Source organism: Pinus tabuliformis, chromosome 3_2 (genome assembly GCF_031772625.1).
Source record: "Pinus tabuliformis cultivar Carrire ecotype Pingquan chromosome 3_2, CPIR1, whole genome shotgun sequence".
In the NCBI taxonomy this organism is placed as follows: domain Eukaryota; kingdom Viridiplantae; phylum Streptophyta; class Pinopsida; order Pinales; family Pinaceae; genus Pinus; species Pinus tabuliformis.
Window position 1 is genome coordinate 1,113,686,779 of NC_142302.1, and position 11,531 is coordinate 1,113,698,309.

An 11,531-nucleotide genomic window follows, 5' to 3' on the forward strand; every position below is an offset into this window, starting at 1 on the left:
CTTGCCGTGAATTTGAACGACATAATCAGAATTTATAATTCTTCTTTTAAATTCTTTTGCTATTTATTAAATGCAATTCATCCTCTCTTTCGATTCTGAAAATTAAAAGAAAGAGAGTAAAAAATAGTAGTAAAATTGTATAGTGTATATTGGAAACTTTAACATGGGGATGTCTTTTCAATTCATTTGCAGAGATCTACACGCACGCACTTAAATGTTCACTCTTCTTTTGCCCATCATCCGATATCCTATTTCTGGTGTGCGAGTCAAAGCTTAGTTTTTCACAGCAATAGGTAGGTGCCACTGCCAATTTTACAACACTCGAGAAAGGAATATGTCGTCTACAATGGAAGAAGTCCTGACCCAGGATGTGAATGCTGTCGAAAAGCTACTGCCCAATGGAATAAATCATCTTCAAGTTCAATATAGATATATCCTGCCTCCCAGTGAATGCCCCCACCTGTCTGAGGTGTCTTACTCTGAGAGCATTCCGGTGGTGGATCTCCAAGACCTAGATGGCCCCAACAGAACAAGGGTAGTTGAAGAAATCCGCCATGCATGTGTGGAAGATGGCTTTTTCCAGGTACATCATACTTTAATCCCCCTTCTCTTGCCAGTGCTTTTCTTTTAATATCTCTGGATTCTCCTCTACGCACACCAAAAAGGCCCTATGTTACAAATTAATCTTGCCATGGATATTCTAGAATATTTCTTATCAGTTTTCTATTCCTGAAGTTTTTGAAGCTATTACTTTCAGAGTTGTAGGATTATTTAATCTATATTTTTAAAGTCAGTCTGATGTGTTAATAAGATCTAGTGACTGGTTCAAGTTTCATATCTGAGGGTATGTACTATTCTTTTTTATGGCCACATATCTTCTGGTTGATCTAAGTGAGTGCAGATAGTGAACCATGGCGTACCAAAAGGAACCATGAAAAGCATGATGGAAATTACCAAAGAATTCTTCGAAATGCCCGTGGAAGACCGAGCATGCCAGATTCAATAGAGGGTAACTAAAAGAAGTCCAAACTCTGGAGGAACGATATTGCAACAACAGCAAGTACTTATCTTGCATATGCTTTTATACAGAGAGATCGCAGGCAACTAAGCTATGAAGGTGAGAGCTCTGATTTTAAGGTTGTTGGCTGTCGTTTCTGAAGCTCTAGGGCTCAATTCCAGTTACTTGGATAGAATCTTCGAAAAACGCACCCAACTCATGGATATAATGTACTATCCTCCATGCCTGAAACCGGATATTACTCTTGGCACACCACACCATTCAGATGCACGTGGCATCACTATTTTAGTGCAAGGTGAGGTCAGTGGTCTGCAAGTACTCAGAAATAGAAAGTGGGTTGCTGTAGAACCCATACCCAACGCTTTCGTTGTTAATATGGGAGATCAACTACAGGTATTTAACAAGAGCAAGAGCAGATCCAATACTTTATTTCCTCCTGAAAATTTGACAATGTTATTGTTAATGCTAATGCTAATGCTAATAATTTATCAGGTTGTGAGCAATGGGAATTTGACAATGTTATTATTAATGCTAATAATTTGTCAGGTTGTGAGCAATGGTAGATTCAGAAGTGTGGAACATCAAGCAGTAACGAATGCATCTGCTGCACATATATCAATTCCTACGTTTTATGGTCCCTTGGAGGATGCCTTCATTGCCCCTGTAGCGTCCCTGGTTGATGAATAGCATCCAACTTGGTACAAAGGATATAATTTTGGAGAATTCATGAGAATTTTCTGGAGCCAGGAATTAAAGAATAAGACAGTGTTGGACCATTTCAAAATTGAATATGCAGAGAACAACGGTGAATGAAATTTGTTGTTGAATTTGATTTAAGGGAGCCATTATCAACATTATCACTATCACTGGACCATCCAATAACCCCGTTTCCCTCTAGATGAATAAAAGATGATTACATAGTTTTAACTATTGAACATAATTTTATTTTCAATTCCAATCTTTGCACATTTAAACCTACTCTCAACTATCAAAAAACCATTGGTCTAGCCTAAATTAGAACACAAAACATCACCGACCTATCTACCGTTAGGTAACTAATTGGCCAATTGCGTGTACGAGAGCATTGACATGCTTTGACATGTGCCTTATGTGAACGCATTTAGTGCTCAAACAGCAGAACCAGCCCAATGTTACAGAAGTATCGATTCGAAACAGAACATGCAGAAACCCATTACACAACATTAATGACAAGTATGGTAGTCGCAGAACAAACCCTATGATACAGAGACCTAACATAAAAACCCAACCCCCTTATGCAGGGGACCATTACAGAATAGTTGAACCAAAAAGAAGTGTCTATGTGACATCAGAAACCAAAACTATTTCGTGAAACTGCTATCGATCTAACAGAAGTTATGCTTGCGTTGATTCCAGTGGTTATGCTGTTGGATCTCTAACTGCTCGTGCTATATGCTGCGTATGAAAAAAACAATTATATGGTTATTGCAAAGATTAGTTCGCCCTCAAATCTTCAGACAACAGTAGCAAATATTATACCATGAACTGACCTTATAAATCTCAAACACAAGAAGCAAATATTATAACAGGATAAACCCCAGAATGTTACTCAAGAAACCATTTACTGTAGTCCGTCCAATGGAATAAATCATCTTCAAGTTCAATATAGATATATCCTGCCTCTCAGTGAATGCCCCCACCTGTTTGAGGTGTCTTACTCTGAGAGCATTCCGGTGGTGGATCTCCAAGACCTGGATGGCCCCAACAGAACAAGGGTAGTTGAAGAAATCTGCCATGCATGCGTGGAAAATGGCTTTTTCCAGGTACATCATACTTTAATCCCCCTTCTCTTGCCAGTGATTTTCTTTTAATATCTCTGGATTCTCCTCTAGGCACACCAAAAAGGCCCTATGTTACAAATTAATCTTGCCATGGATATTCTAGAATATTTCTTATCAGTTTTCTATTCCTGAAGTTTTTGAAGCTATTACTTTCAGAGTTGTAGGATTATTTAATCTATATTTTGAATGTTAGTCTGATGTGTTAATAAGATCTAGTGACTGGTTCAAGTTTCATATCTTAGGTGTTAGCACTTGAAATTTCACCTCAGGCTGAGAAAGTTAAACTCCAAGGCAACATCAAACCTCTTAGCCTCGTAGCTAGCCCTACGGGGCAGGAGAGGGCTCTCTCCGGTCTATCTCGGTGTGATTTTCAATGGATGAGATGACCAATAGGGTAACACTAATTTTAGGCTAGTAAACTGATCAAAAAGGTTGTTTTGGGGCTTTTAGGGTTTTCGGTGGCAAATTGAGGGGATGGCAATTTTGGGTGCGGGGATTGGACACAGTTTCTGCAGGGGGTTCTTTGGGGCGAGGTAGGAGACAGTATTGATGCCTTTGTTTGAGGTGGATGGTCAGGAATGACAGGTGAGGAGCTAAGGAGAGCAAACATTAACTTTAAATTCTCCTTAAACAGTAGAAATCATTGAAATTAAACAAACTTAAAAGCAGAGCATGACAGTCATGAATTCTTACTTTAACACTTCGTTTGCTTAATGTGCACAAGGAAAAGAAAGGAAATGATTCACATAACACACTTACAAGCACATAGAGAAACACACCATCAATACATGTAACCACAAGAATCCCAAAAAGAACTGCAAAACCCTGGTCTTCCTTAGCCAAAAATTGCAGAGATACAGTGAATAATACAATGATAGTTTCTCCCTCAAGAGTCCAACCATGAAAATGAGAAAGAAAGTACATAATATAGATCATCTAACCTCTTTCCCTGCCTCCATGGGTCGAGCTCACTATCCTAGGAGCTGTTTCAACCACTTCTAAACTAAGCACTACAAACTAGGCAGTCAAAACAACTTGCCTCTATAAACTTGGAAACCAATTCATTCATTTAATTTTCACCCTTTTCATGAATGAATCTTCTAGAAGAGGTACATAAGAGTAAAAGTATCATAAAAGTACAATAATTACATCAAAGAGCCTAATAATCCACCCCAAAAAGTCAAACAGGGTCAAACTGCGTTTTTCTGAGCTGTACACTGAAAATTGGAGAAGTTTGTCTGATGGGTCACGCGCCTCTGCCGGACGGGTCGCGCGCCTTTGGGACCATATTTTGGGCACTTCGTGGTGTCCAAATTGAGCAAGAGTAGGCTTGTTGGAAAGGTCTATGAGTCTACTTTCCAACCCAACTGGAATTTTTGATTTTGGTGGTCATTTGCCCCTCTAAAATTGCAATCTCCCAAGACTGCTTTCTGCAACTCAAAAATGTGGTAGAAAGTCATTTTTTGCTTGTTTTTTGACTTTCTGGAGGCCCAAAACTTCATAAAATATCAAGTCCATTGATGAGCATATGTAACTTCTCATCAAAAATCTAGAAATGCTGAGTTTTTGCAAAATGGAGTTGCCATGATGTAGGGTCGCGCGGGGGGTGAGACCCGTTAATGAGCAAAAACCTGTAAATTGCCTGAAAAATCAAAATTGACCCAAAATTTTCAAAATTTCTTGGGATTTGTGCTGTGGCTGGGCTATTTAGTGCCTTGGTCCTTTAGTGAGGCCTCAGCCAAGATATGGAGGGGATCGGGCCTCTTTCTCCCTTTTTGTGCCTTGGCCAACCGCCTTTGGAACATTTTCATCTTTGCCTTACACACATGCATTCTTGCCCAGTAATGGTTCTTCATGTTCCTCAGCAATTTATTCTCTTGGTTGGCCTTAGCCAACAACCTCTCCAAGTGTGCATTTACCCGGATGAGCATGGACTCTTGGTCAGCGGGCAATGGATCACCGGGTCTTCTCCGGTTCAAAATGCGGTCACTACGAATCCTCCACAGCTCATCAAGTGCTTGCTCATCTTCCAACTGTTTGTTGCACTGCTCAAGGTATGTGATGGTCCATTGTGCCCCCTCTAATCTCCTCTACAAGGCATCATTTTCAGCTCTGAGATGTTGAATGATCTCCTTTGCCTCTCGGCTAGGAGAACTGATATCAAGATCAATAAGCTCTATATCCGAAACACCTGACGGTCCCTCATCAATCTTGGGCTGTTTCCCCCTCCCTGATACCTGTGCTGGTGAAGAAAGCGAGGCCCCTTCCACCTGATGTGGAGATAACACTCGCTGAGCCGATGAAGAAGGCGAGACCCCTTCCACCTGGTGTGGAGATAATACTCGCCTGGCTGCTGCAAATAAGGCCCTCTGGCCTCTCTGATAAGTAACCAAAGGTGAGGAGCTAACATGTCTAGTGACAGGGATGTCATGCTGCTGTGATGGTCCTCCCTCCTCATGAATAACCTCAGGATGTGGCGGTGATGGTGGTGTGAAAAGCTCACGAGAGATGAAATCTTCCCATGAGATGCCTTGCTGAGCCAACTGATGTAATACCACTAGCTGAATGAAACCATAATGATAAAGGCTCCTGTACTGCTGTGCCGGGCTCTTCCTCTGCATCATGGACACCATCTTCTCTATGTTCTGATAGAAGAAAACAGGGATGTTCATCATCCTCACTCGGGTGAAGTGCATCAAGAGGCGAATATGGTATGAATATACTTGTGAAAATATGCCCTCACAGGTAAAATAGTGCATGACGAGCCTCATCATGGGAGCATACTCGCTCCTGAGAAATCTGAAGGGAAACACTCCTGTCAAGTGTCTTATGAGTGCTGGTCTAACAAAAGGCTCAAAATGAACACTGTCTAGCACCTTGCGCTTATTCCATACCTCTCCAACATTAGGTATCCCTGTAGCCTGTGCAATCACCTCAGGTGTCAATGTGAAGTCCACCCCGGCAAGGTTGACATGTCCATCATGCAAGTGTAAAACAAACAGGTGAGCCAACTCTCTGTGGTGCTGAATCCGAGAGATCCTCTCACAAAACTCATAGCAAGACATGTACTGGAAACATGAGACTGCCATAGGACAAGCTTGTAACTCTGTCAAAGAGGTGGGCTCCTCTCGCCTATGATGTCCACCCTTACCACCCTTATGAGGCCTCCTCTGTATCTCAATCTCTGAAGCTGATGCCTGGTCATCACTCTGCTCATAGGTTTCGGTTTCTGACATTGTTTAAGGAGCAGAGTGGCCAAAATGTACTGTTGTTTCTGCTTTGTAAAATGCTGATTTGTATGCTGTTTCAAGGGGGACAAGGAGCATGAAGGGAATGTTAGGGGAGGGACAATTTTTAAAAGGAAAATGGGAATACATGTATACAATAGGGAATTTAGGGAAAAACACTGCAAACATCACTGCTGATGCATCATTAAATACATGTGTTTACATGGGTATTATGAGGGGTAGGGTTAGGGCTTGATTTTTATTTTTTAGGGAAAAGGGGTAGGGTTTATTTTCTTTACAAATTTAAAAGGGAAATTTACATGGAAATACAAGGAAAATGAAATGGGAATGAGGAAAAATGATTACAAGGAAAAAACCATTGAAACAGCATAAAACCCTAGCAAATTTTTACAAATTTAATATACAGCCATATGGAGCTTTTTCTCTTGCACAATTTGATCTTTAAAAACACATTCATGATGTCCTTCAAACATAACAAGCAACCAATTTTGAGTTTGGAGGGCCTACCTTAAGCAAATCGGCGATTTGATAGCTCCTTGGGTGAATTTGCAGGTGATTTCAAAGGGAGGGCGCTGACGGGTCGCGCGCCTCACCCAACGGGTCGCGCGCCTCTGACGGGTCACGCCCGTTGAAAAAATGAACTGTGGGAATGCGCTGGACGGGTCGCGCGCCTCTGACGGGTCGCGCACCTGGCCTGACGGGTCGCGCACCTGGCCTGACGGGTCGCGCGCCTGTCAAACTCCCGAATTCGCTCAACTTTCACTCAATCACTCGCCCAAACTCTCTTGCAAGTGACTTGAATGCATAATGAGGGTAAATGGAGGGAGATTGGGCCTTTATAGCTTTCATTTGAATAAATTTCATGCCCAAACCCACTTTATAATGTTTTGCTTTGACACTTCATAAAATTGACCTTTTTGGTTTCCTTTGTCCTGAAATTGACTCATTTACTGCTTTTGATCGATTCTTTTTGCAGGGATATCATCTAAGGGATCTTGGCAAGGGAGCCAGGGTTACATGCTGTCCTTTGAAAACTTTTGAATTTTTACATTTTTTGCAAAATCATTTAAAAATGACCTTGGCTTTAAAAACAGAGTTTTTAAATCCAAGGTGAAGATTAACTGTACAAAAGAGAAATTTGCGAAGAAACACCATTAAAACCATCCCTTTGGCTTGCTGAGCACTTACTGACCTTCAGAGACATGACCTTGTAAACCATTTTGACCAAAACCCTAGACCTAGGAATTTGACCTCAAGACAAGACAAGATAAGCTTGAAAGTGACTAAGGACTGAAATGACCTGATCCAGCAATGCCAAGAGGGGGACAAAGACACCAGCTCTTCCATCAGGGTTATGGCATGCCTAATGGGATGCAAAAATTGACACTGATGAGACACCTATTTATGCAAATGCAAAGAGCTTTGATCGCTGATGGAGGGCGACAAGACCGAATCTAACATGAGGGTATGTACTATTCTTTTTTATGGCCACATATCTTCTGGTTGATCTAAGTGAGTGCAGATAGTGAACCATGGCGTACCAAAAGGAACCATGAAAAGCATGATGGAAATTGCCAAAGAATTCTTCGAAATGCCCGTGGAAGACCGAGCATGCCAGATTCAATAGAGGGTAACTAAAAGAAGTCCAAACTCTGGAGGAACGATATTGCAACAACAGCAAGTACTTATCTTGCATATGATTTTATACAGAGAGATCGCAGGCAACTAAGCTATGAAGGTGAGAGCTCTGATTTTAAGGCTGTTGGCTGTCGTTTCTGAAGCTCTAGGGCTCGATTCCAGTTACTTGGATAGAATCTTTGGAAAACGCACCCAACTCATGGATATAATGTACTATCCTCCATGCCTAAAACCAGATATTACTCTTGGCACACCACACCATTCAGATGCACGTGGCATCACTATTTTAATGCAAGGCGAGGTCAATGGTCTGCAAGTACTCAGAAATGGAAAGTGGGTTGCTGTAGAACCCATACCCAACGCTTTCGTTGTTAATATGGGAGATCAACTATAGGTATTTAACAAGAGCAAGAGTAGATCCAATACTTTATTTCCTCCTGAAAATTTGACAATGTTATTGTTAATGCTAATGCAAATGCTAATAATTTATCAGGTTGTGAGCAATGGGAATTTGACAATGTTATTATTAATGCTAATAATTTGTCAGGTTGTGAGCAATGGTAGATTCAGAAGTGTGGAACATCGAGCAGTAATGAATGCATCTGCTGCACATATATCAATTCCTACGTTTTATGGTCCCTCGGAGGATGCCTTCATTGCCCCTGCAGCGTCCCTGGTTGATGAATAGCATCCAACTTGGTACAAAGGATATAAGTTTGGAGAATTCATGAGAATTTTCTGGAGCCAGGAATTAAAGAATAAGACAATGGACCATTTCAAAATTGAATATGCAGAGAACAACAGTGAATGAAATTTGTTGTTGAATTTGATTTAAGGGAGCCATTATCAACATTATCACTATCACTGGACCATCCAATAACCCCGTTGCCCTCTGGATGAATAAAAGATGATTACATAGTTTTAACTATTGAACATAATTTTATTTTCAATTCCAATCTTTGCACATTTAAACCTACTCTCAACTATCAAAAAACCATTGGTCTAGCCTAAATTAGAACACAAAACATCACCGACCTATCTACCGTTAGGTAATTAATTGGCCAATTGCGTGTACGAGAGCATTGACATGCTTTGACATGTGCCTTATGTGAACGCATTTAGTGCTCAAACAGCAGAACCAGCCCAATGTTACAGAAGTATCGATTCGAAACAGAACATGCAGAAACCCATTACACAACATTAATGACAAGTATGGCAGTCGCAGAACAAACCCTATGATACAGAGACCTGACATAAAAACCCAACCCCCTTATGCAGGGGACCATTACAGAATAGTTGAACCAAAAAAAAGTGTCTATGTGACATCAGAAACCAAAACTATTTCGTGAAACTGATATCGATCTAACAAAAGTTATGCTTGCGTTGATTCTAGTGGTTATGCTATTGGATCTCTAACTTCTCGTGCTATATGCTGCGTATGAAAAAAACAATTATATGGTTATTGCAAAGATTAGTTCGTCCTCAAATCTTCAGACAACAGTAGCAAATATTATACCATGAACTGACCTTATAAATATCAAACACAAGAAGAAAATATTATAACAGGATAAACCCCAGAATGTTACTCAAGAAACCACTTACTGTAGTCCCAGTTGTTATTTCTGTAGCGAAATAGTTAAAACATATTGAATTTTGAAGGCAAGGTTCTACACAAGCCTTCTGAAATAAACCGTAAGAGATACAAACGAAAACAGACCCTGCTCAGATTCTTATAAATTATTTTGTAAGAAAGAGAAATAGAGAATTAAGGGAAAACCAAAACAAACCCTGATGAGGAATTGATCACCTGTTGAATATTTTAAAAAAGAGAAAGATAACCCGAAAAGGCTAGGGTATCTCGTAGAATCTGATCGCCCTAGACTCAGCTTCACACAGTTAACCAAGGTCCAAGCATACCTGAAACTCCTCTTCAAAAAACAGTGGAAACCTCGAAGAAATTAAAAAGCCCCTTTTCAAACTTAAAAAGCGACTTTTTTTTCAAACTTCAAAAAATTGAATTGACTTTGTACTATTCTACCTTTGATTTCTGTGTCCTGTACACATTCTCGAAACAAAAATGGTCCTACGTTTGACAGGCGCAATGTCTCTTTTATCACCTGTTTCAACGCACACAAAGGTTAGGAGGAACTTTTTAATATGCCAGTGAACCTCAAATAAATCTGAAATGGTCAGGATCTAAAGATCATTACACTTCGTGTAAATTCCATGGATTTGTAGTCCTCCCAGTTTAACATCTTTTCCTGTTTCTGTTTTTTAGCGAGAAGGATAGCTTTGTGTTCTCTTTGCACAATATACAGTTTAAAAAGGTTATTTTGATCCAGACGTGTAATCCATACAGTTTTCTTGTTTACAAAATTAATTTTTGTATATGAATTGTAACGGTAAAATTAATATAAATTTGTCAAAAAATATGCAAACTTTATCTTAATTATCTTTTAGAAAATTATGCTTCAAATTTTTTTATCAGTCCATATTAACTTAGGTCTGCACATCTATCATTGAATTATATCCACACTATTATGATATTTGCAATAATAATAGACAGGACTGATGAGACTGAAACAAAATTTGGAACTTACCCTCAGTTGTTGAAGAGCTTTGGGATTCTCTGTGAGATACTAAACAGCCATGGTCATTGCGATGGAAGTGGTATCATATCCTGCCAAGAGAAGTACAAAGAGGAAATCGACGATGACAAGATCGCTAAACTCCTCGTCGTCATGATCTTCTTGATACTCCAGCCCTTTATCCAGGAAGTCCGTGTTGACAGACCTTCTTCCCAGCCTTTTTCTCTCAGAAATAATATTTGTTAGAGTCCTGGTCACATGATCTCGGCCCTGCAATTTTACTTGAAGCATTAAAACAGCAAATTTTTTAGATAACTATAAATATTGTTAGATATTCATAATATAGTGATGGCCAAATAGATATTTATTCACTTGCAACTAAATTGTATTTCTTATTTCAGTAGTAACATGTTAGAAATAAATGAAATCAGAACTGTAAATATAGGTTTGATTTTTCGAATACTATTTCTTATTTCAATAGGAACATGTTAGATATAAATGAAATCAGAACTGTAAATATAGTTTTGATTTTTCAAATGATTTATAGATTCTGTACATTATTTAACTTCCTTTTCGAACTGGTTTGGGTTGTGGGTGTGACCTTCAAACACTTCGTGTAAGTAGTGCCAGGAAGCTTAATTGGCAGTGCGTAGAGTCCTGACATAAAATCTGCAAACCTCTGCATGAGTATCTTCGATTCTGCAGTCTCCGAGTCAAAACCAATGAGCCGATTCATCAACATGATAAATGTCATCTACCCAAAAAAGTGAAATCCAGAATGAGCTATGGTATTATCTAAGTACTAGGAATTCAAGAACAATAGAAACTAAAAGTATTCTATATGTTTCTTGCAGATTTCAAAAATATCTCAAAATCAAAAACAGATGGTTAGTCTTCAAAAAACAGTGGAAACCTCGAAGAAATTAAAAAGCCCCTTCAGTTGAAGAAACAGTAGAAACCTCGAAGAAATTAAAAAGCCAGAGGAGCTGGTTGCAAGCACGGCTGAATCACCTGTTGAAGTCGGTGGTGATCTAACGAAGGAGCTGGTTTGGTTGAATTTATTGGTGAAGAAAAAGAACTCGGACGGTTGAAGAAGAAGTTGAAAAGCAAAGGAATACCGAGTCAGTTTACGATTAAGTAGGAGGAGTCGGTGGTGATCTAACGCCCAATATTGTTTTAATCGTCTAACATTTCGTCGAACGTTGCAAAACTGTACACG

The 11,531-nt window shown here is 39.6% G+C and overlaps 1 protein-coding gene and 2 pseudogenes across 1 annotated transcript; 2 read left to right on the plus strand and 1 right to left on the minus strand.

The window, feature by feature from the left end:
* The first annotated feature begins 334 nt into the window (after window positions 1-334).
* Window positions 335-1,006, plus strand: LOC149184557 (protein DMR6-LIKE OXYGENASE 2 pseudogene; annotated as a pseudogene).
* A 6,812-nt stretch (window positions 1,007-7,818) lies between these two features.
* Window positions 7,819-8,412, plus strand: LOC149184558 (protein DMR6-LIKE OXYGENASE 1 pseudogene; annotated as a pseudogene).
* A 1,951-nt stretch (window positions 8,413-10,363) lies between these two features.
* Window positions 10,364-11,066, minus strand: LOC149184559 (abietadienol/abietadienal oxidase-like). The gene is made up of 2 exons (XM_089415375.1): window positions 10,914-11,066; window positions 10,364-10,582 (listed from the first exon to the last, which is right to left on the minus strand). Exons 1-2 carry the CDS (start codon window positions 11,064-11,066, stop codon window positions 10,364-10,366), a joined length of 372 nt encoding a protein of 123 aa, XP_089271501.1.
* Between the last annotated feature and the right edge of the window lie 465 nt (window positions 11,067-11,531).